General features: G+C 40.3%; 1 protein-coding gene across 1 annotated transcript in view; it reads left to right on the top strand.

Annotated features, from left to right (window-relative positions):
* The window catches only part of ANAPC1 (anaphase promoting complex subunit 1), a 110,314-nt gene that overhangs the window by 40,178 nt on the left and 44,065 nt on the right, over positions 1-26,071 (top strand). The window contains exons 13-20 of the mRNA XM_075862897.1: positions 1,047-1,187; positions 2,003-2,143; positions 4,700-4,760; positions 7,909-8,096; positions 8,250-8,324; positions 9,479-9,744; positions 11,648-11,739; positions 13,238-13,386. Coding sequence (XP_075719012.1) covers positions 1,047-1,187; positions 2,003-2,143; positions 4,700-4,760; positions 7,909-8,096; positions 8,250-8,324; positions 9,479-9,744; positions 11,648-11,739; positions 13,238-13,386 — 1,113 coding nt within the window. The remainder of the gene's footprint in view (positions 1-1,046; positions 1,188-2,002; positions 2,144-4,699; positions 4,761-7,908; positions 8,097-8,249; positions 8,325-9,478; positions 9,745-11,647; positions 11,740-13,237; positions 13,387-26,071) is intronic.

The raw sequence follows: 26,071 nt of genomic DNA, 5'->3' as shown, positions 1-26,071 counted from the left end.
CATTTCATCTCCGAGGACCGGAAATACGTCTCAGTCCTCTCCAAGTGGCTCCCTCCATCCGGAGAAGAAGGTGCCGAGGGAGATTATAAAGAGAGTGGTAATAGGCACGGAAGGCCTCCGTCATGTCAGATTCATTTTCTAATATATTTTTATTGGAGCCCTGGAGTTATGACAAGGGGGAGGTTACTGTATACTATTTTTTTATTCAGTTCAATATCTTAACTGTATCCAGTAATCGCCCCTACAGGTGGCTGGAGGTAGCCTTCTGGTATTTTAAGATTGCTTCTGCGGCTAACGAGTAATAAATAATATTTTGGGGAATTTCTCTTGAAATGTTCGTATAAGGGTCTGTTCACATCAGGGTCGGGTTCCGTTTGGGGTTTCCGTTCAACTATTCCATCAGAGGAACAGATGAATGGAAACTATAGCTTCCGTTTGCATTACCATTGATTTCAATGGTAATTCTTCCGTTTTAGTTGGTTTCCGTTCCGTAAAGTTTCCGTCTTTTTTTTAATGGAAATAATAGCTTAGTCGACTACGCTTATGTTTCCGTGAAAAAAAAGGAAACTTTATGGAACGGAAATCAACTGAAACGGAAGCATTACCATTGAAATCAATGGTAATGCAAACGGAAGCTATAGTTTCCGTTCAGCTTTCCGTTCATCTGTTCCTCTGGCAGAATGAATGAACGGAAACCCCAAACGGAACCCGATGCTGATGTGAACAGGGCCTTCAATACAGTAGCTACAATCTGAGGTTGCTAATTTTTATTCCTCCCACCCTCCTCTATTTTTATTATGAAGATTTTACATGAAAGAAAAGAGAAATTTTTTTTTATTCTAGAAGTACTTTATTATCAAATCATCATTATGTTAGATCTCTGTTGAATAATTTAGCTGCATTACAACCGTCCACTAAAACATGTACTTGACAAACAGTGACTGTGTGACCAGACTGCATGATCTTACTGGCTATCTTTTGTCAAGTTCTATCTATGCTTATCATTGTCACTAAAACCAAAAAATTTGTTAATTTTCATGCCTAAGGTAGGAAAGATTTTCATTCAGGGATTGCCTGCCCCATCTCTCAGCATGTCGAATCCAATGCCTCGGCCAAGTACTCCTCTGGAGAGTATCAGCACCCCTACAAAATCACTGAACAAGCATTTGGTCCCTATGGAAGACATGGTAAGTGTACATTACATCGTCCTCCTTTTACGTTATGCTACTACTACTACTACTACTACTACTACTACTACTACTACTACTACTACTACTACTACTACTACTACTACAGGTTTTGTTAGAACCCTGTAAAGGCGCTTGAGAACTCTCTTTACCCTATCTACTATCATGAGCATTCATCTGACCTTTTTTTTTTTTTTTACTAACGAAAGGGGATTATGAGATTAGAAAAATGTTTCTGCTTTCTTTCGGAAACAGCACCACTCTTGTTCAGGGGCTTGTATGTAGGGTTGCCATCTTTTTCACCAAAAAATACCGGCCAAGGTAAAAAGGGGCAAGGTTTTGGGGTTTTTGCTTAATACAGAGTTAAGTCAGTCAGTCCAGAGTCTAGTTTAAACGCTGCGGTCGCACGTTAAGTCGGTGCGTTCTTTCAAATTGAGTGCAGCTAAAAGCAGTTTGGAAGTTAATGGCCGCTCTGTATAGCAGATAAAAACCCACAATACCGCATGGCCATTAATCACAAAATTCTTTCAGCTGCTTTCAATTTGAAAAATGTTAATGTCAGTGCCGTTTCGGTCACAGAAATCTGAAAACAGCCTTAAAGTATATTCAGAGATTTAGCGGTCACGACGCGATCTATTGCAGTGACGACGGCAAAACACAGCTTTTTTGCTTTTCTTTAAACGCTGTTTTTTGTCCAGTATCGGGGGGGGTCTCTAAATACAAGTTATTCATTTTTCAGCTTTGAAAAAAAATGGTGTATTATATTCTAATATGTCTTATTAATGTTATAAAATATAATCTTCTTTTTTTTTCAGACAGGAATGCTTTCCCCAGTTCCTGAGCTTCGGGATTCCTCCAGAATTCATGAATCTAATTATATTGATGACTGCACTTTTCATCAGTTTGGAACTTACATCCACTCTGTCCGTGATCCTGTACACAACAGGTTAACTCTGGTGGGTAATCTGGCATGCTTTATATATATTATAATGTGCATCATTTCACAGAGGGTTGGCATTCATTGAACTCTTAGGGTATGTTCACACGGAGGAGATTTTGTGGCGCAAAATTCCGCCTCCCATTCATTTCAATGGGAGTCGGACGCTTTTTTTTCCTGCTAGCTGATTTTTTCAGCTAGCAGAAAAGAAGCATCCTTGATCTTCGGGCGGGTTCTGCCCGAACCGCCCACTGATGTCAATGGGTGGGAGGATTCTTCCTGCTGGCTGCAGGAATAGTTCCGCAGTGGATTTTGCAGCGGGACCTGCAACGCAAAATCTGCCGTGTGAACTAGCCCTAAATCCTCTGAATATCTTTGTGACTTCAGATTCCTGATTCGTAAGCTGCCCATGTACTGCATGCAATATTTATATTCCATGATTCGGTCTTGTGCTTTTACTTTAAAAAATGTTTCATGTTTTTATTCAGATTAGTCCATGTTAATATTATTGATAGGCAAAGACTTATTAAGGGTCCTTCTCAATAAATAAGGATATCATTAAAAAGTTAATTTATTTCAGTAATTCAGTAATTCAATTAAAAAAGTGAAGCTCATATATTATATAGATTCATTACACACAGAGTGATCTATTTCCAGAATTTTTTTATTTTAATGTTGATGATTATGGCTAACAGTTAAAGGGGTTGTCCACCTTCTAACAACTGATGACCTATCCACCGGATAAGTCATCAGTATATCATCGGTGCGGGTCAGACACCCTGACCCCGCACCGATAAGCTGCTCCGGTGGCCTGAGGGCACCGGATGTTATGGCACATTATGCAGTGTAATGTGCATTTGGCTCCGTACATAGCATAGTGACCGTGCTGCAGAACTGCAGGTTCGCTCCTATTCACTTGAATAGGAGCAGAGCTGCAGCTCGGCCGCTATTCTGTGGCCGGAGCTAAGTGCTTCTGGCATGTACCTCCGGTGCACGGAGGCAGCGGATCTGTGCTGGGCCCGGGTGCCGGACCCCCACAGATCATGTACTGATGACCTATCCGGTGGAAAACACCTTTAGTGAAAACCCAAAATTTAGTCTTCCAGAAAACTAGTATATTATATAAGCCCAATTTCAGAAGTGATTTTTAATACAGAAATGTTGGCCTACTGAAAAGTATGTCCAGTACCTGCCCTCAATACTTGGTCGAGGCTCCTTTTGCATGAATTACTGCATCAATGTGGCGTGGCATGGAGGCGATCAGCCTGTGGCACTGCTGAGGTGTTATGGAAGCCCAGGTTGCTTTGATAGCGGCCTTCAGCTCGTCTGCATTGTTGGGTCTGATGTATCTCATCTTCCTCCTGACAATGCCCTATAGATTCTCTATGGGGCTTAAGTCAGGCGAGTTTGCTGGCCAATCAAGCGCAGTGATACTGTGGTTATTAAACCAGGTATTGGTACTATTGGCAGTGTGGGCAGGTGCCAAGTCCTGCTGGAAAAGGAAATCTGTATCTCCATAAAACTTGTCAGCAGAGGGAAGCATGAAGTGCTCGAAAATTTCCATCTAGACGCTGCGCTGACTCTGGACTTGATATAACACAGTGGCCCAACACCAACAGTTGACATGGCTCCCCAAACCATCACTGACTGTGGAAACTTCACACTGGACCGCAAGCAACTTGGCTTGATGCCTCTGCACTCTTCCTCCAGACTCTGGGATCTTGATTTCCAAATGAAATGCCAAATTTACTTTCATCTGAAAACAGGACTTGACCACTGAGCAACAGACCAGTCCTTTTTCTACTTAGCCCAGGTAAAACGCTTCTGACGTTGTCTCTGGGTCATGAGTGGTAGGACACAAGGAATGCGACAGTTGTAGCCCATGTCCTGGATACGTCTGTGTGTGGTGGCTCTTGACACTCTTGTCTCCAGCCGCAGTCCACTCCTTGTGAATCTCCCCAAGATTCTTGAATGGCCTTTTCTTGACAATCCTTTCAAGGCTGCGGTTATCCCTGATGCTTGTGCACCTTTTTCTACCACACTTTTTTCCTTCCTCTCAACTTTACATTAATATGCTTGGATACAGCACTCTGTGAACAGCAGCTTCTTCAGCAATGTCCTTTTATGGCTTATCCTCCTTGTGGAGGGTGTCATTGACGGTCTTCTGGACAACTGTCAAGTCCGCAGTCTTCCCTATGATTGTGTGGCCTACTCAACCAGACTGTTGGGCCATTTGAAGGCTTAGGAAACCTTTGCAGGTGTTTTGTTTTGATTAGCTTATTAGAGTGTGACACCATGAGTCTACAATCTTCAACTTTTACCCAATATTCAAATTTTCTGACAGACTAAATTTTGGGTTTTCATTAACTGTTAGCCATAATCTTCAACATTAAAAGAGAAAAGTGCTGGAAACAGATCACTTTGTGTGTAATGAATCTATATAATATGTGAGTTTCACTTTTTTAATTGAATTACTGAAATAAATTAACTTTTTGATGATATTCTAATTCATTGATAAGAACCTGTATATGGTTTGCTAGTGAATTGAGTTTTATTTTTTTTATTTTTACTATAGGAGCTGACAAATGGGTCTATGGTTAGGATAACTATTCCAGATGTTGCTACATCTGAATTAGGTAAGTTTAAAATTCCATGTAACATGTATTTTTTTTCGGCATGAATGGGGCCTCATAGGTGCTGGATTATCAGGTTTCATAGAAAAGTGAAAGTTTTTAATTGGTTCGCTCACTCTTCTGGTCTTTTGACATGCCACATTATATTGCACATCTATTTTAAATATCAGAATTCTGGATGATAGATCAAAAGACTTTCAATGTATGTGTTTTTTGTAAAGTTTATTTGTTAAGCTCTGTCCACATTGTTTGGTAAGCGTTAAAAAAAACTGTTAAAAAAGCACCATGTGTAACTATTCTGTTTTAACATGTTGACAATGTGATTAGTACTGTGCAGGCAAGAGTTCGTAAAGGATCTGAAATGTAACCAATGTACCCATTCCATTACGAGCAGGACAGCGGCTGTAATACAAAGCTGCTGTCCTCCTCTAACGATGGAGAACAGAAAGACCGGTTACGGCATACTGGGGGAAAAGCAAAGTAGGAGTACTCCGTTGATCCCATACCGAGTCACACCCACACCTTATACGGGTAGACTGGAGGGTCCATTAAAGAAACCAAGGCCTGTATGTTTATAATGCCTGTTGTTAGAGCATACTATAAGGGCTTGTCTTGACATTTTTTCTTGATGGCCTAAACTTAGGATAGGTAGTTAATATCAAATCGGTGGGGGTCCAACAATTCAGTGTTTACCAGGTACAGCGCTGGATACATCGGTAGTAACTATGCCTGGGATTGCAGCTCAGTCCCATCAACTTGATTGGGACCGGAGCTGCAATCCCCATCACAGCCTCTCCAGATGTGCCTGTAAACTGCGACAAACACTGCGGTCCCATCAAATCAGCAGGTCGGCAGGGGTGCTGGGAGTCGGTCCGCACTGATCTGATATTGATTACCTATCCTAAGGAGAGCTCATCAATAAAAAAAAATGTCCCGACAACCTCTCTTAAGTATGTCCTAACAGCTGCCTTTGTACTTATTAGTATATAGACTAATGTACTTGCAAATATAGATATATACAAATACATTATTAGAAATACATTATGTAAAAACATTCACCAGATAAAAAAAACATTTAGATTAAATTTGTTTTGCTAAAAATCTATGAAAAATAACAGTGGAAAAAAAAGTAAAAAATTAAAACTTCCACTCAAACATTTAATACATTTTATTACATAGCGGTTACAAAACACGAGATAATATACATGTTTGCTATCACCATAACATCCTGCACTATAAATCCATTACATTATTTGAAGAGGACCTGTCACCTCTGCTCAGTGTTACCATTCCCCCTGTGAAAGGGGCCAGTCTGAGAAAGTAAGCACTGATTGGACAGTGTCAGACTGTGTAAGGACGCACCCTAACTGGTAACACCCAGTTGTCAATTTGTTCATACATTTCTAAGAGGAATAACAGAGGAACGGTACAACATAGCGCTATAAGAAAAGATGATTCAGAATTTTTTTTTTTTTATGGGGAATAGAATTGTTTAATTAACAGACATGTCAGGAGAGGCGATAGGTTCTCTTTAAGGTGATTGGTGATTTGCTGAAATTATGTCAAAATACAAATTCAGAAAAAATGAATCACTAATGGGTGTACCTGAAAATAGATCCAAAAGGAAGTAAAAAAACTAGGCCTCATACAAGTAGGTTGACCTAAATGGGGAAAAATTATGACTGCCTAAATGCCGAGAGGCAAAAGAAAAAATTACCATGGCGTCTGAGGGGTTAACAGCAAGTATCGTTGTTATCTTCGATGCAAGCGGTTTTTAGCCGGTGAGTGCTCAGCTTCTGAACCCACGCCATGTTGTGATGGCGCACAGCCGACGTAACTGTACATCAGATGACGCCAAGGAGTTAAGGTGCATCTCCAGCTGTACTCTCCCACCCAAACGGACGTCGGACTTGAAGAGATGATCCTGCACACTGTCTGATTCTGTTGCTTAGAAAGGATCGTGCACTGGTCCAATTCTAATGAACAGGACCGGCGCATGATACTCTCTGGGTGTCTTCTGGTTGCCACGGTAACTGCACCACCCAGCACGCAGGAGCGTCTCTCCATGGCTGATGTTAGTTTGGGCGGGAAAGTACAGCTGCAGGTACAGTTTAATGAAAATGAACTGTGTTAAAGAGGCTCTGTCACCAGATTTTCAAACCCCTTTCTCGTATTGCAGCAGATCGGCGCTGCAATGTAGATTACAGTAACGTTTGTTTTTTTTCAAAAACGAGCATTTTTGGCCAAGTTATGAGCATTTTTGTATTTATGCAAATGAGCCTTTCTTAAGTACAACTGGGCGTGTTTAAAGTTATGTCCAAGTGGGCGTGTATTGTGTGTGTACATCTGGGCGTTTTTACTTGTTTTACTAGCTGGGCGTTGTGAATAGAAGTGTATGATGCTGACGAATCAGCATCATCCACTTCTCTTCGTTAACACCCAGCTTCTGCCAGTTCACAGACACACAGCGTGTTCTCGAGAGATCACGATGTGACGTCACTTCCTGCCCCAGGTCCTGCATCGTGTCGGACGAGCGAGGACACATCGGCACCAGGCGACAGAGGCTACATTGGCACCAGGCGACAGAGGCTACATTGACTTACCTGCAAACGCCGATGCTGCTGCAGAATCAACTGTAGCCTCTGTCGCCTGGTGCCGATGTGTCCTCGCTCGTCCGACACGATGCAGGACCTGGGGCAGGAAGTGACGTCACAGCGTGATCTCTCGAGAACACGCTGTGTGTCTGTGAACTGGCAGAAGCTGGGTGTTAACGAAGAGAAGTGGATGATGCTGATTCGTCAGCATCATACACTTCCATTCACAACGCCCAGCTAGTAAAACAAGTAAAAACGCCCAGATGTACACACACAATACACGCCCAGTTGGACATAACTTTAAACACGCCCAGTTGTACTTAAGAAAGGCTCATTTGCATAAATATAAAAATGCTTATAACTTGGCCAAAAATGCTCGTTTTTGAAAAAAACAAAAACATTACTGTAATCTACATTGCAGCGCCGATCTGCTGCACTAGGAGATAGGGGTTTGAAAATCTGGTGACAGAGCCTCTTTAAACAATATAGATGTGTTTTTTCCACTACAACCGTAAAATAGAATTATTATTCGCATGATCCCTTTTTTATTTTTACAGTTAAAAAATGTCTTCAAGCCATTAAATACATCTTGCCAAAAGAAATAGCTGTTCAGATGCTAGTAAAATGGTATAACTGTCACAACGCGCCAGGAGGCCCCAGTAATCACTCTGAATGGAACCTGTTTGTTACCTGCCTCATGAATATGATGGGATACAACACCGACAAATTGTCCTGGACTCACAATGTAAGTGTGTGGAGGAGCCTGTATGAATCACTGGGTCTAGAAGGAGTTGTCCAAACCAAACAACTCCTTAAAATTTACTTCCCTTTATTATCCTATTGTTTTTTTTTTTAAAGGTTTGTATTAAATATTGTTTCATGAATTTTGCCTTTTCAGCTTGATTTTGAAGGCTCGTTGTCTCCAGTGATTGCTCCTAAGAAGGCCCGACCGTCTGAAACTGGATCTGAGGAGGTAAAATCTGTTCTGGGGCATATTTGGGATCCGTGTTACATTTGTACAGTAAATTTTTGCCAATAGAAGGTTTTCTAATCATGTCAATGAGTTATCAGTCTATGTGCTCATATACTTTCACAACTCATTTTTCTCAAGCTACTGTGGGGGAGCTTTAACCCCTTTCCGCCGCAACCATTTTTCGAATTTAAATTTTCGCTTTTTTCATCCCCTCCTTCTAAAAGTTATAACATTTAAATTTTTTCGCCGCTAAAGCTGTATGAGAGCTTGATTTCACTAGATAATGTACTGGGAAACTGGGAAAAAAATTATTTGTGGGGTGGAATGAAAAAAAAAAATACCCTTTAATCCTCCATTGTTTTTTGGGTTTAGGTTTTGCAGCATTCACATGCATTAAAAACAACATGTTAACTTCATTCTACGGGTCAATACAATTACGGCGATACCACATTTATATTGTTTTTTATGTTTTACTGCTTTTTGAAGGGAAAAACGAATTGTTAAAAAAAAAAAAATAATGTTTTTGTCACAATATTCTGAGACTCATACCTTTTTTATTTTTTTGATTGAGCGGTATGAGGGCTTGTTTTTTGCAGGGCACGCTGTCGTTTTTTATTGGTACTATTTTGGCGTTCATAAGACTTTTTGATCACTTTTTATTCCATTTTTTTTGGGGTGATGAGGTGACCAAAAAACAGTGATTGTAGTGTTTGCATTTTTTTATTTTTTTATTATGGCATTCACTTTGTGGTTTAAATAATGTAACATTGTAACAGTTCAGACTTTTATAGACCCAGCATTACCAATTTTGTTTTTGTTGTCTTTTTTACGATACTTTAGGGGGAACATTTTTGTACATTAAAAAAAAGTAAAAAAAGTTTGTTTTTTATCATCTCTTGCACGATATACTGCAATGCTAATGTATTGCAGTGTAGATCAGCCCTTGAGCCCCCTTCTCGGCTATGGCATAAGTATATGTCAGGAAGGGGTTATAAAAAGAACTAAAATAGAAAGTCAGTTCATTTAGGTTTGACAAGAGCTTTGATTGTTGTAGAGTTGACTAAAGAAGGCCATGTTACAATGTGTAAGACCCCAATGTAAAGCTTGTCTTATAGTTTGTAATCTGTAATTGAAATGTTTGTGTGCATTTCTAGGATTGGGAGTACCTGATAAATTCGGACTATCACCGAAATGTTGAGTTTCATGTGTTGTCTAAAGCATTGCAGCTGGATCCTATGGATGTTCCTGCTTTTAAAGAAGATAACCAGCAAGTTTTAAATCTGGACTCTACTGCTCTGCTGTTCAGTCATATCCCAGCCATATTCTATGTGCTTCATCTCGCATACGAAGAGCTTAAACTGAACACGTTAATGAGAGAAGGCATCCAATCCCTGGTCACTCTGCTCCTGCAGCTGGCAAGGTGCTTAGTATGACAGAGTGCCTATAGGATAGTAGAAATTGTAGAAAATTTATAAATTGATGCAAAGACCAAGATGATACAGGCTTTTTGTTATGATTGGTAGCTGTGCTCTTTTTACTATAACATTTTCCTTATATAGAAAACCACATCACATACTGCATGCAGTAAAAACGGTGGCAGCATTTTTCACTTGGGGTATTCCCATCTTAGCCATTCATGGGATATTCACAGGATATGCCATAAATGTCTGATAAATGCTGGTTCCAGCTCTGGGACTTGCACCTATCTCAAGAACGGAAGTCTGCCTACCCTATCCCCGCCTGGTGAGGTGACCGCTGGCTGATGCATCTCGACGGAGACTCAGCAGAGAGGTGTTCGGAAACAGGGTAATATGTGGATATGCCATATATGTCTAAGATAGGAATACCCCTTTAAACACTGATTGCCTATCCTTAGGACGACTCCCAGAAAACTCTTTTTTTTAAATAACAATTCAACTTTATTTATGAAATGTATTCACACAGTCATATAGGATACAATTCTAGAAAACCCCTTTAAAGCAGATTTCCACATAAAAATGTAAAAATTTGCAAGTGAATCACAGTTAAAGCAGCTGTCAAACAATCAAACATAATTATTGGTGTTTGCTTTGTTGTGGCGGCCGTTTTAGCAAAGGTGACAACGAACAGGTGCAGCCATATTGATTGTCCCCTTTGAATTAGCTTCTCAGAAACTGATGACGTGTATTGTCAACAACAAAGTTACAATTTACCGAGATGCTCATTCAAAGGTGACAACCAATATGGCTGCACTTCCTCTTGCCAAGTAAAGTTAGCGAAATGAAACTTTGGCCATCACTAACTTCTAGAACACCAATAATGAATCATATCTTTAAAATTTGGGTGCAAATCCTCTTTAAAGGGTAAATAAATGTTCAACAAACTTCTGACATGTCATAAGTTTTGATTGGTGGGGATCCGAGCACTGAGACCCCCACCAATTTCTAAAATGAAGCTGCAGAAGCGTTCGTCTGAGCGCTGAGCCTCTTCGTTTCTGTTCGGCTTTTTCCAGAAAGCCGATGTAGCGGTGTATGAGCTCATAGACTTTCTATTGAGTCCGTACACCGCTACATTGATTTCTGGATAAAGTCGAACAGAGAGGAAGCCGCTCACACGCGATTGGTGGGGAGTCTCAGTGCTCAGACCCCCACCAATCAAAACATCTGACATGTCAATATGACATGTCAGAAGTTTGTTGAACATTTAGTTACCCCTTAAGTGTTCACCACTAAAGTTTTCGTAAAAAATGAAATGGGAGGGGCATAACATGCTGTAGATGGGCAAAAAACACAGCAAGCCCTTTACTGCAATTTTTATACAGAGTGTGAGTCTCTTTAAAATGACATTAGCTTGCATGAAACTCCCTAATGCAGCAGATTTTACAGTGTGAATAAAATGCTGCTAAAAAAAATGCAATATAATGCTGTGTGTGAATGAGGCCTAAAAGTGAAATTATATTTTAAAGTGAGTTCGTGGTTTGAACTTGTTTGGACCTTTTTGTAACTATTCTTAAGTTATTTATCTAAAGCTGGCCACAGACGTTAAATGGGTTTTCCCCGGATTGTAATTTATTTTTGTTAGTCCTCTTTTTCATTAGGAATTGAATTTAACTACTTGATAGATATGCCATTAATCTATTGGGGTCTAACCGATCGGCAGAGCGGAGGTCACGTTTCATTAATACCATTAATGTTTGCCAGAGGAATACCCCTTTAACTGATCAGTACGTGCATCAGACAAGGGTAGAGAATACAAGAGTACACAAGATCACAAAAACCTTTCACAGGCTCAAAATGTAATGTCTATCTTATTGTAGCTGTTATTTTATTCTTTGTATTTTCTAGGGATTTGAACTTGCCCCCTTACACCGATTTTTACTTTAGAGACTATCCTGCCCTTCTCAGGAACTCAGGACAGACGTGTTGCATTGAGCCAAGTAAGTTTTATTATTTAAACCTCCCGTAAAGCAATAGGATCATATATCTGCACTACAAGCTATGAAATAAAATCTGTGAGGATTGTAAACGAATAGGCCAATGGGATTCTTAGGTGCAAATTTTTTTACGGTAGTTTAAGCATTGCATAAATTTGTTGTGTTTGGGTTTAATTGTATTTATAGTGCAACTCCAGCTCACTGGTTGTCATCATAAAATATCAGAGGTTTGCATACCCACCAATTATCTAATATTTTGTGGAATCAATCCCGTTAGCTGTGGAAAGTGTATCAGGTGGAGCGGATTTTGAAATTCCATGTTGCTGGACTATAGACTGATTTTTCCACAGTCCATCTGTCTTCCATTTGCAGGCATCCATAAACACCTATAGTTTGTCCTACAATTATACGCCCTGGTCTAGCCCAGTGGAGAAATACATAAATGTTAGGAAGTTATAGGGTAACTAAACGTTCAACAAACTTCTGACATGTCAAATGTTTTGATTGGTGGGGTTCCAAGCACTGAGACCCCCACAGATCGCTAAAACGAAGCAGCAGAAGTGCTCGTGTGAGCGCTGAGCCGCTTGCTTTCTGTTCGGCTTTTTCCGGAAAGCCGAGCAGTTGGTGTACGGACTCAATAGAATGTCTATGGGCCCATACACTGATGCATCGACTTTCCGAGAAAAGCTGAACAGAGATGAAGCGGCTCAGCGCTCACACTAGCGCTTCTGCCGCTTCGTTTTAGCGATCTGTGGGGGTCTCCGTGCTCAGTGCCCCAGTGATCAAAACTTCTGACATGTCACTATGACATGTCAGAAGTTTGTTGAACATTTAGCTACCCTTTAATTATGCAGATCCGTAATATTTGATGTAACTATGTCTTTACGTGGCCAGTTATGGCTGAACCATTGTTTTATCCGACAGATGCCAGCCTCCACGTTACCAGTAACAAGCTCATTTAGCTTGGTTGTACTTGAATGTTGTTTCTATGTATCAAAGTAAATACGCGCCGCTATTAGACATCTCTGCTGCCACTTTATCTACAGAAAGCTATGAGATCCATGTTTTCCCTTACTTCATCTGCCAACACATATACGCATTGTGTGCACAGCCTGTAGGTATCCACCTACTGCACCGGAGAATATGTTGGCGCTATATAAAGACGATTCTTTTTATTATAGCTCGAATCTGATGTTTATGAGCAGCAATGACATTTATTTTTTGCAACAAATAAAATTTGATGTATGTGTAACAAATAATGCTTTTCCAGACAATGTTCCTGTATGTATTTCTTGATGAAAGTTGTGAACTTATTTATACTACTGTATTGCTCGTAGATTATTCGAACACCGGTTTAGCTGTTTAAGGTATTTAATGTGCAGTGCCATTTATTTACCACTGGAGGGACACATTGAATATATCTGGATTGTTATTGTACTGTGTGCTCAATGATCTTGTTTTAACCCCTTTTTAATCTTATCATTCCATATATTTCATGCAGCTCAGATCGGTTTCATGAGTTACCCGTCATTTTTTACTTCTGATCCACCAAGCATCTATCAATGGCTGAGCTGTTGTCTAAAAGGAGAAAGACAGACCGCTTACCCATATCTTCCAGGAATATGCGAAAGAAGCGAACTTGTTGTACTGGTAAAAACAAAACGCTTACAGTTTTTTTCTTTGATCACATAGGTAGTGTGTCAAATTTGGTGCATTAAGGGGCAAGCATTATTATGTCCATTATTTTTTAATGTAAGAGAACTTAAACATTTGGTTTTCTGAACACATTCTAGCCTCTTCTATCCGGCTCCCGGATTGCGACCACCGGGAAGCAAAGAGGAAAAATCCCCCAAAAATTTCTGGTCCTTAAGGCCAAAATTGTCCCAGCCAACCAACTCATGCTGTGTACAACATACACCGATCAGCCATAACTTTAAAAACACTGACCGGTAAGTGTAGAATAAAAGCTACTGTAGCATAAATTGCTGAAAAAGTTAATTCTGACTATTATAGAAAGAGGTCACAACTAGCAGTGTAGCGCAGCTTGCTGCTTTTAGGCCTGTGCAGCAGACTGGTCAGAGTGCCCATTGCCGACCTCTGTCCACTAGCGAAAGCATCTACAATGGATACGTAGGCATCAGAGCTAGTCCATGGAGCAATGGAACCAGGTGATCTGGTCTGATGAATTCCGTTATCTTTTACATTCTATGTGTGCGTGTGCGTGTGCGCGTCATAAAATACATAGCACTAGGATGCACTTTGGGGAGAAGACAAGCCGGTGGAGGCAGTGTGATGCTCTGGGCAATGTTCTGCTGGGCATCCTAGGGTCCTGACATTCGTTTGAATGTGGCTCTGACACGTACAACCTACCTAAACATTGTTGCTAACCAAGTAGACCCCTTCATGACAACGGTATTCCCTAACGGCAGTAGCCTATTTCAGGAGGAAATGCGCTCTGCCACACTTAAATATTTCTGGAATGGTTTGAGGCACATGACAAAGAGTTAAAGGTATTGACTCCGGCTCTAAATTCCCCCAGACCTCAATCTGATTATGCAGTTGAGGGATGTGCTGGAGAAACCAGTCTGATGCGTGGTGGCCCCACCTCTCGATTTAGAGGACTTCAAGGGGATATCCGAGCTTATGAAAAACTCAGAAAAGTACCCATGTGTGTCTGAATGCTCACCAGATGATGCCACCATAGCCCAGTAGTAGTTTTTTTTTAAATTATTATCTTGCCCAGCTCTGTGCAGCATTGTTACTTTGATGCTGGTGGCATTTGCTGTGGAAATACCATATAAAGGACTACAGTTTCTATGATTCTTCTCTCCTCTAACAGATATTGTCTTTATTAACAGCTGGCTATATGCCCCTCTATTACAAGGTGTAATTACTTACTGTCTGCTACTGAGACACAGCTCTGCAGTATCTGTAGCCTTGGATGAAACACGATCCCTCCCGAGACAGGGAGGAAGGAGAGCAGCAGGGTGGCCAACTTTATACCGTATTTTTCTGACTATAAGAAGCACTTTCTATGAAGAATAAATCTTGCTAAAAAGTCCCTGTGTCTTATAGTCGGCTGTCAAGTGGCCCGGCTGCGCCAGACCCCCCTGACCGCTTCCTTAACCCAATCCTGACTTGTGACGTGCCGGCACGTCATGGAGCGAGGGGGTGATGTTTGGAGTGGCCTCACGCACTGAGCCAGCTTGATACACTGCAGGTGTTTTACAGCTGACACTCTGCTCTAACGGGCAGGAAGAGCAATCTCGCTGTTGCTGGCTGTTTAACTAGTTATAGTGGTTTTCCCATGAGGGACTGTTATGACATTTCCACAGGATATGTCAGATAGATGCGGGTCTTACCTCTGGGACCCGCACCTATCCCTAGATTGGGGCCACCGATGGTTGTCATGGCAGCCTGGGGGCCTAATGAAGGCCCCCAGGTCAGCCTTCTGTCTGCCTCTGCTAAGCCATCCCTCTGGCAGGGCTTGGTAGAGGCCTGTGAAAATGACAATACAGTGCAATACATTTGTATTGCAGTGTATTGTTAGGGGAACTAATAAAATGTGTAAAAAAAAAAAAAGTTAGATACATTTTCAGGAGTGTAAAAAAATATTACAATTTCCAAAAAATCCCCATTTCATATTTTTCCCCAAGCGCAATGTAAAAAATAGTAAAAAAAAATACAAAATGGTATCGCTGCGTTCGTAGAAGTCCAAACTATTACAATATAGCAATATTTAACCCGCGCGGTGAACGACGTAAAAAATATGTTCAAAAAAACATTTAAAACACCATAGCGCTAAATAAAAAATTAAATAGAAAAGTGATCAAAAAATGGTGCCAATAAAAACTACAGCTGTCCTGCAAAAAATAAGCCCTCGCACCGCACAATATAAACGTTATGGCTCTCAGAATGTGGTGAAACAACAAATTTTTTTTAACAAATTGTTTTTTATTTGTAAAAGTAGTAAAATATTAAATCATTTTTTCCTATTTTCTGTTGTCTAATACCTGGGTGCGTCTTATAGTCAGGTGTAACTTATAGTCCGAAAAATACGGTAATTTATTTGGCAACATTATCAAAAAATCAATGATGGCTAATATTTTTTACGGACAATTTGGAAATCATATTAAATAATTTAATAAGTGATATATGTCCACAGCCCAGTAAACTGATTTGCCTGCATGTACTGTGAACTGATACCCCAAGGCACCTTTAGAGTTATTGTGCAGTCCATGCCTTGACAGGTTAGAGCTGTTTTGGTGGGATATGGGGGGCCTACGCAATATTAGGCTGGTGGTTTTAATGTCATTGCTGACACATAAATATTGCATTAACCATTTAGGAATCAGACATTTTTTTCATACTCCATCCATTTTCACAGGCTCAAAAGTAATTAGAAGAGTGACTGATAAGCGGTTTCATGGCGCGGTTTGGCCTGTTCGCTCCTTATTTCATGACAAATTAAGAAGATAAAAGGTCTGGAGTCGATTCCAAGTGTTGAAGGTGCATTTATTAGCTGTTCATGTGCACTCTCAATTCATGGTCCAAAAAGGTGTAAATGCAAGTGAAGGAGACCATCATTAGTCTAAAATAAAACCAACCTACCAGAGAAATAGCAGGAGCTTAACCCTTTCCCGACCTATGACGAAAATAAACGTCATGGTCGGCTGCTAGATCGCGCAGCATGACGTTCATTTTCATCAGTATTTCAAGCCGTCACTCTGCGTAAACACAGAGTGACAAGCCCGCGCTGACAGCTGTCCTAGACAGCTGACACACCAGTCTTGCCGGTCAGCGGCTTTCGGCAATTAACCCCTTAAATGCAGCGATTGCCGTCGCCGCATTTAAGTGGTTTGAAGCACATCGGCAGCCCCCACGAAGTGATTGTGGGGGCTGCCGATGCTTGTTGTGGCAATCGGAGGCCAGACAATGGCCTCCGGGTTGCCATGTACGGAAGCCTCGGAGGAACAGCCTCCGGCCGGTCCTCCTCGGCTTCCTGTCAGTGTGACTGTCAAGTCACAATGACAGTTCGAGTACGTTACACTACGTGTGTAGTGTAATGTACTCTAGCAGCGATCAAAGCTGCAAGTCTCGTAGTCTCCTAGTGGGACAAGTAAAAATAAGTAATAAATGTTTAAAAAAAGTGTAAAAATTAGTTATAAAAACACAAAATGCTTTTTTTTTCCTATAATAGGTTTTTTATTATAGGAAAAAAATGAACACGTTAAAAAAGTACACATATTTGGTATCGCCACGTTTGTAACGACCCCAACTATAAAACTGTAATGTTATTTTCCCCGCACGATGAACACCCCAAAAAAATCAATAAAAAACGACGACAGAATCGCAATTTTTTTGGTCACCGCCCCTCCCAAAATAAAGAATAAAAAGTAATCAAAAAGTCGCATGTACCAAAAATAGTACCAATAAAAACTTCAATCTGTCCCGCAAAAAACAAGCCCTTACACAGCTTTTTTGATTAAAAAATAAAAAAATTATGGCTCTCGGAATATGGTGACACAGAAAATTATATTTTTTTTTATAAATAAGTGATTTTATTGTGCAAATGCTAAAAAAAGGAAAAAAACCTATATACATATGGTATCGCCGTAATCGTACCAACTCGCAGAATAAAGTAAAAATGTCATTTATAGCGTGCGGTGAACGCCGCAAAAAAATATAAACTAAAAAAACTTTGTCAGAATTCCTGGTTTTTGTTCAGGATTGCAAAAAAATGGAATAAAAAGTGATCAAAAAAATCGCATGTACCCCAAAATGGTACCAATGAAAACTACAGATTGTCCCGCAACAAATAAGTCATCGCACAGCTCCGGTGGTGAAAAAATAAAAAAGTTCTGGCTTTCAGAATATGGCGATGCAAAATGTGCAGAGTGTTTCAAAAGCGGATAAGATCGGGCGCCATTTATCAGTGCGACACCGGCCACATATCTATGAAATATTATTTATTTACCCCATTATTATACCCTCTTATTATGCCCTGATGTTCTCTGCACAGATTACATATGCCCCCACAGTATAAACTGAAATACCAGTAAAACCCCAAACAAAACTATTACCAAGCAAAATCTGCGCTCCAAAAGCAAAATGGCGCTCCCTCCCTTCTTAGCCCTGCAGCGTGCCCAAGCAGCAGTTTGCGCCCACATATATGGCATCGTCATACCCAGGAGAACCCGCTTAACGTTTTATGAGGTATTTGTCTTCTGTGGCACAAAGTAGGCACAACATATTATGCACTCAAGTGTCATACCAGTGGAAAATTTCACAATTTTCACTTTAAACCATCCGCTGTGTATTAACCACTTTGCGCACTATAACTTAATAGCACGTCATGGTGCGGGGGTTGACGTATGGAGCCCGCTCCATACGCTGCGGGTGTCCTGTGTATTACAGCTGACACCCGGGACTAACGGACAGGTACAGGGATTGCTCTGTTACAGAAGGCTGTAAAAATAACAATATACTGCAATACATTAGTATTGCAGTGTATTGTACCAGCGATCCAATGATTGCTGGATCAAGTCCCCTAAGGGGATTAATAAAATGTGTAGAAGAATTAAGGTTCTTAGTAGTAAGATTTTTATTTTTTTTTAAGTTAAAAAAAAAACCTTCTCCAATTTTTCTTCTAAAGTAATGTAAAAAAAAAAAATGAACAAAATTGGTATCGCTATGTCCGTAAAAGTCCGTACTATTACAATATACCATTATTTAATTCGCCCAGTGAACACCTTCAAAAAATTTAATAATTGAAACCGCCAAAATCGCAGTTTTTTTGTCACCGTAGCTCTAAAAAAAAAAAATGTAATACAACTTTTTAATCACTTTTTATGTACCAATAAATTGTACCAATAAAAACTACAGCTCCTCCTGCAAGAAATAAGTCCTCACACCACTCTATTGATGGAAAAAGAAAAAAGTTATGGCTCTTGGTAGGCGGGGAGTGAAATCTGAAAATCTAAAATAAGAAAGCAAAAAATGGATCAGTCCTGAAAGGGTTAATTCATTTCTAATGAAAAAAAATATGACCACATGTGGGGTATTTCCGTACTGGTGAGAAATTGCTTTACAAAAATTGTTTTGTTTTTTCCTCCTTTATCCCTTGTGAAAATGAGAAAATGCAACATTTTAGTGGAAAATATTTTGATATTAATTTTCGCTGACTAATTCTAATAAACTCTGCAAAAGACCCGTGGGGTCTAAATGCTCACTATACCCCTAGATAAATTCCTTGAGAGGTGTAGTTTCCAAAATGTGGTAACTTTTGGGGGGTTTCCACGGTTTTGGTCCCTCCAGTGCATTGCAAATGCGACATTGCACCGAAAACCATTCCAGCAAAATCAGAAATCCAAAATCCAAATAGCGCTCCTTCCGTTCTGAGCTCTGCTGTGGGTCCAAACCGCAGTTTATTACCACATATGGGGTATTGTCGTAACCGTGAGACATTGCTTTACAAATGTTGGGGTGTATTTTCTTTGTTATTCCTTGCAAATATTAAAAATTTCTATGTGGTTTCAGAAAAAAAGTAGATTTTAATTTTTACAGACTAATTCCAATATATTTAGTGAAAGACCTGTGTGGTCAAAATGCTAACTATACCCATAGATAAATACCTTAAGGGGTCTAGTTTTCGAAATGGGGTCTTTTATGGGGAGTTTCTATCGTTCTTGTAGCTCGAAAAGTCTCCAAATGTACAGTGGGATCTACAACATTTTCAAGCAAAGTATGAGTCCTGAAAGCCTCTGGTTGCTCCCTTCTTTTCGGGCCCTGCCGTGTGTCCAGGCAACGCATTAGGGCCACAATGGGGGTATTTTTGGAGTAACAGGGTGATAGATTTTGGGGTGTATTTCTTCATTCTCATGTTTGCTTTAAAAGAAATCTGTCTTAAAAATGACACATTTGTGAAAAAAAATTTATTATATTTTTATTCGCCTGCTTTGCATGAATTCTTACAAAAAATCTGTGCGGTCAAAATACTTACAACACCCCTTAATAAATACCTTAAGGGGTGTTGTTTTCAAAATGGAGTCACTTGTGGGGATTTCCATCATTCTGACACCTATGAGCCTCTGAAAACTTGGCTTGGTGCAGGAAAACAAAATGTACTTCAAAATTTATAAAATTATTATTAAATTTGTAAGTCTTCTAAATTGCTCAAAAATTATTATATTTTTTTGTCCAAAGTGCTGCCAAAATAGAGTAAAGAGATGGAAATATATATTTAATTAAAAAAAATTGTACAGTATGTGTGTACATATGTGACATATTGCAGTTAAAAACAGGGAAAAATGGTAATTTTTACAAAATTTCTTCAATTTTTCTATTTTTTAATTAATTTACGCAGATCGTATCAGTCTACTTTTACCACTAAAATAAAGTATAACGTGATGAAAAAACAATATCAGAATTACTTTGATATTCAAAACTTTCGCAGAGTTATTCTCTGATAAAGTCAGACATACCAGACTTGACAAATCTGACTTGGTCATTAAGGTACAAAACATGCCCGGTCATTAAGGGGTTAAGGAGCGCCAAAATCAACTATTTGATACATTCTTATAAAGAAGCAATGCACTGGGAACTCGGCAACACCAAAAGCCCTGGAAGACAACTAAAGTGGATGATCGCAGAAGTCTTTTCTCAGTATAGAAATGTCCTTCACAACATCTAGTCAAGCCACTCACACTCGAGGAGACCACATGTCATTGTCAAAGTCTACAATCAAGAGACGACTTCATGGATATAAATTCATAGGATTTATTTCAAGAGGCAAACCAGATTAGACTTTGCTAGAAAATATCTGATAAAAAGACGACCAGTTCTGCAACAAGATTCTGTGGACAGATCAAACCAAGATTGACTTGTAATAGAATGATGGGAAGAGCAGAGAATGGAAAAAGAAAGGGCTCATGATCAGAAGCATAACACATCATCCGTCACACATTTTGGAGGCAATGTTTTGGCATGGGTGTGGTTGGCAATGGAACTAGGTCACTGGTGTTTACTGATCATGAGACTGTGGATAGAAGTAGCAGGGTGAATTCTGTAGTGTGTGTATATATATATACATATATATATATATATATATATATATATATATATATATATATATATATATATATATATATATATATATACTTTCTGCTCAGAGTCAGTCATATGCTGCAGAACTGATAGGACGGGGTTTCACAGTACAGATGGATAATGACCCAAAACATACCACAAGAGCCACCCAAGAGATGAAGACAAAGAAATTGAATATTCTTCAAGAGGCGACTCAGTCATCTGACTTCAACCCGATTGAACATGCTTTTCACTTACTGAAGGCAGAAAACCCAGAAACAAGCAGCAAATGAAGGCAGATGCAGTAAAGGCAAAGCATCTCAAGGGAGGAAACTCCGCATTTGGGGATGTCCATGGATTCCAGACCAGGCAGTCATTGACCGCAAAGGGTTTGCATCCAAGCATTAAAAATAATCCATATATTTATCATTGTTTATCCAATTACTTTTGAGCCTGTCAAAACGGACGGACTATGAGAAAATGGCTGTAATTCCTTAAGGCTATGTTCACACAGGGCGGATACGCTGCATAAAAGCACACAGCTTATCCTGGGCGCCGCAGGGAATTCCGTTCGAAAAACCACATCAAGTTGTGGTACAGTTTTTCAGGCAGAAATGTCCGCTGCGTAAAACTGCAAAGAAAAAAGTTTCATACTTAAGTAGCCATGATGATGCATCCCTCTGCAGGCCGGCCTGTTGGGAAGACGTTTCATCGATTGTGACTGCTGCAGCCTGTGATTGGCTGCACAGTCACATGGGATGAAACGTGATCGCAGGAGGCCGGCCTGGATAAAGAAACACAGAATTCTGGGTAAGTATAAGATTTTTTTTTTCTGAGTTTCGATTTTTGTGACGGAATTTCAGCTTCTCTTGTCGCAGAAATCACAACATCTGCTATTTGTTGCGAATTTTACCTCCCCATTGAATAAAAAAGCGGCGATTGCGCAAATATAATTGATATGCTGCGGATTAAAAAAACGCACCTCAGGTCAATTTCTGAGTGCTTTTTCCGCTCATTATTTATTCAGCGTGTGAATGGGATTGTTCAAATCTCATCCGCTTTGCTGCCACTGTATTATACTGCGAATTTTCCGCAACAAATTAGTTTTGTTAAATCCCTTGAATTAAAGCTGAAAGTCTACACTTCAATCACATCTTAAAGGGAATGTATCATTTATATATACATATATATTTTTTTATAATTCAAACTAGATAGTAAAACAATCTTTTCTTCTAATCTGTTTTTAATCTTTGATTGTAGATTTTTTTTAATTCTAATTTCTGTACATTATTATAGGAGCAGCCATTTTGTTATAGCATTTAGAGATGCTTTACAGCAGTCACATGGACCTTAGGAAACAATAGTCTGGAGCTGACCCATTGACTTCTATGGGAGAGTTTTCTGGGCATGCTCTGTGACCTGTGCAGAGGTCATTGTGCAGGAAGGGATAGGAGGGGAGCAGTGTCCATCATCTATTGTCAATCATGGATCTTGTGTGATCTATATAGAGCTCTTACCTGTCATTGTAATGCTGCCTGTGATAAGGAGATGACTGCTGAGAAGTGATCTCTACAGAACAGGAAGTGTCAGTCTATTGTGAGGCTCAGTGGTCAGTGTGAGAACAGCAAGATTTTAGGATTCTTTTTTAATAAAGATAATGACAGTATTTTTATTTAAAAAAATCATCAAATATTATTAAAAAAGGTTTAACATAAAAACTAGATTTAAATAGGTCGTTTTTTTATGACATTTCCTTTAACCGCTTCCCGACCGCCCACAGTAAATTCACGTCGGCACTTGCTGGGCTCTGTGCAGTGCCGACGTGAATTCACGGTGGATGTTAAAAGCGAGATCTGGGTGTCTCAGAATAGCGCTGACACCCGGATCTCGCTGCTGTCACCTGCCTCTGGTCCCAGGGACATGATCGGGACCTGATTTATTCAGGTCCCGAACATGTGATGGTCATGATAATCAATCATGACCATCGCAGAGAAAGTTTGTTGTATCAACAAACTTTCCGTCGTAACTTACACTGTCTCCCCTCTGCTGTTCTATCAGAGAGCAAACAGAGGAGAGACAGTGCCTCTAGTCCCGGAGACATGATCGGGACCTGATTGGTTCAGGTCCCGTTCATGTGATGGTCATGATAACCAATCATGGCCATCGCAGGGAAAGTTTGTTGTAGCAACAAACTTTCCCACGTAACTTACACTGTCTCCCCTCTGCTGTTCTATCAGAGAGCAAACAGAGGAGAGACAGTGCCTCTGCTCCTGTAAACATGATCGGGACCTGATAGGTTCAGGTCCTGGTCATGGTAACAAATCATGGCCATCGCAGGGAAAGTTTGTTGTAGCAACAAACTTTCCCTGTAACCTACACTGTCTCCCCTCTGCTGTTCCGTCAGAGAGCAAACAGAGGAGAGACAGTGCTTCTGCTCCTGGAGACATGATCGGGACCTGATTGGTTCAGGTCCTGGTCATGGTAAAAAATCATGGCCATCGCAGGGAAAGTTTGTTGTAGCAACAAACTTTCCCTGTAACCTACACTGTCTCCCCTCTGCTGTTCCGACAGAGGAGAGACAGTGCCTCTGGTCCTGGAGACATGATCGGGACCTGATTGGTTCAGGTCCTGGTCATGGTAACAAATCATGGCCATCGCAGGGAAAGTTTGTTGCAGCAACAAACTTTCCCTGGGGCCAAGTATATATAAACACTGTCTCTCCCCTGCTGCTCTGTCAGAGAGCAAACAGAGGAGAGACCGTGTCAGATCTGTGAATATCACAGTATAAGGCCCCATGCACACGACCGTGCCCGCAAGCACGGCCGGCCGCTGACTGACAGCCGCATTTTCGGGCCGTGCTCCCATACAAAGTATGGGAGCACGGCCCGCAAAATGCGAAAGAACGGACATGTTCCATAATTCCCGGAACATTTCCACGGCACTGACACCCTTCCGTAGTGCTACGGAAAGGTGTCAGTGTTCAATGAAAGTGAATGGCTCCGTTTTTGCGGACCGCAATTGCGGTCCGCAAAAACAGAGTTTTTTTGCTGTCGTGTGCATGGGGCCTAAGACACTGAAAAAACACCACATAACAATTTCCCCCAATCCCATTAATCTGCCTTGTTAGGTAGGATATATTTGTTCTAATTAAATTAACGAACTTCATACCATTTACGTTTATATACCTTTACGTATAAAAATATAAACGTAATAAAATGGCCCGTCAATTTTATTCTGCAGAGGAGGCATATGCCCTTTTATGCTCTGACAGTGAAGATAGTGTCTTGTCAGATGGCGAAGACTATTTTAAGGGTTTTGCTGTTAGCGAAAGTGACAGCTCTGAGTCTAGCGGTCATTCTGGTTCATCGCCAAAAAATACAAGGACCAGTACAGGACAGGTAGAGAGGGCTGTTGGAGAAACATCTCCAAATCAGGGCACGATGCCCAGTACAAGTGACATGCCTCATTTTAGCGAAGAAGCGCATGCCAACCTACAAGAGTTTGCCACTAGATTTAGCATTTACTAGATGGGAGGCTTCAAATTCTGGTGCGCCATTCATCCCTGACTTTAATGCCACCCCAGGTACAAATGTGGAGGTGGAAGGTTTTGGTCCAATTAATTTTTTTTACTTATTTCTAACAAATGATTTGCTGGAACATATTGTTTTCCAAACTAATTTATATGCTTCCCAATTCATCTCTCAGAATCCCCGTTCATATTATGCCAGGCAAAATTCATGGAGGCCAACAGATATTGATGAAATGAAGAAATTTATAGGCCTCACATTTGCCATGGGGCTTGTTAAAAAACCGAGCATTCGATCATACTGGTGCACCCGTCCCGTTCTAACCACCCCTGCCTTTTCTGCCATTCTTCCTAGAGCCCGTTATGAAATGCTCATGAGATTTTGGCATTTCAACGATAACAGTCAGTTCCTCCCTAGAAGTGCCCCAGATTATGACCGACTCTACAAAATCAGGCCCATCATCAAAGCGTTGTCAGACACATTTTTATTAATTTACACCCCCACGCAAAACATTTCCATTGATGAGTCCCTAGTAAAATTCAAAGGGAGACTGCACTTCAAACAATTCATTCCATCTAAAAGAGCAAGATTTGGAATAAAGCTCTATAAAATGTGCGAGAGTTCAACAGGGTATACATCAGCTTTTCGCATTTATGAGGGAAAAGATAGCCAACTAAACCCACCAGGATGCCCCCCTATCTAGGGACAAGTGGAAAAATTGTTTGGGAGCTTATTACCCCATTTCTAGAAAAGGGCCATAACCTGTATGTGGACAACTACTATACAAGCATACCCCTTTTTAAAAGTTTGGTCGAACAGAACACAGGGGCTTGTGGGACCATTCGTAAAAACCGCCAGGGGTTTCCACAATCATTGGTGAATGAAAAGTACAAAAAGGGGCAGTCAGGCGGTGTTCGCAGCGGAGAGCTGCTTGCCCTAAAATACAAAGACAAAAAGGATATTTTTATCCTCAGCTCGATCCACACTGATGCAACAATGGATGTTGTAGAACGAGGTTCTACTACCCAAAAGCAAAAGCCTGTGTCAATCATTGATTACAACAAATACATGGGGGGAGTAGACCTTGCTGATCAGGTTCTACAGCCATACCAGGTATCAAGAAAATCCTATACCTGGTACAAAAAATTAGTTATTTACCTATTTCAGGCTGCCACATACAACTCGTTTGTGTTATACAAAAAGGCAGGAAATTCAAATACTTTTCTAGATTACCAGGAAATGGTCATTGAAGATCTTGTTTTAGCAAATGTTGGCCCCTCTCATCCATTAGAATTTGAATCCGTCAAAAGACTCACTGAGCGACATTTTATTGCTGTAATTCCCTCAACTGAATCAAGAAAGTACCCCCAAAGAAGATGTTGTGTATGTACCAAGAAAGGAATGAGGTGTGATACCCGTTATTATTGCCCAGATTGCCCATCACTCCCAGCCTTGTGTCTCATTGACTGCTTTAAAATTTTCCACACAGAGCCACGTTTTTAAACTCTTTATTCTTTTGTCCCATTTTAGACATTCAAGAATATAATTTAGTTTATCTTTAGTGTGCCAAAATTTTCTTGGATATTTTTGTTCTTGCCATTCTTGTCAAAACCCCATCTTCATAAATGAACCACCAGCCAAAGTATACCCAAAAATAAAAATGTACCTAAAGGGGTTGTCCGATGAAAATAAAAACTATTTAGCATTTTGCTTTTGTGAAATAA

The sequence above is a fragment of the Rhinoderma darwinii genome, chromosome 4 (assembly GCF_050947455.1).
Source record: "Rhinoderma darwinii isolate aRhiDar2 chromosome 4, aRhiDar2.hap1, whole genome shotgun sequence".
NCBI classification, from domain to species: Eukaryota; Metazoa; Chordata; class Amphibia; order Anura; family Rhinodermatidae; genus Rhinoderma; species Rhinoderma darwinii.
This window is presented reverse-complemented; position numbering and strand designations above follow the sequence as displayed.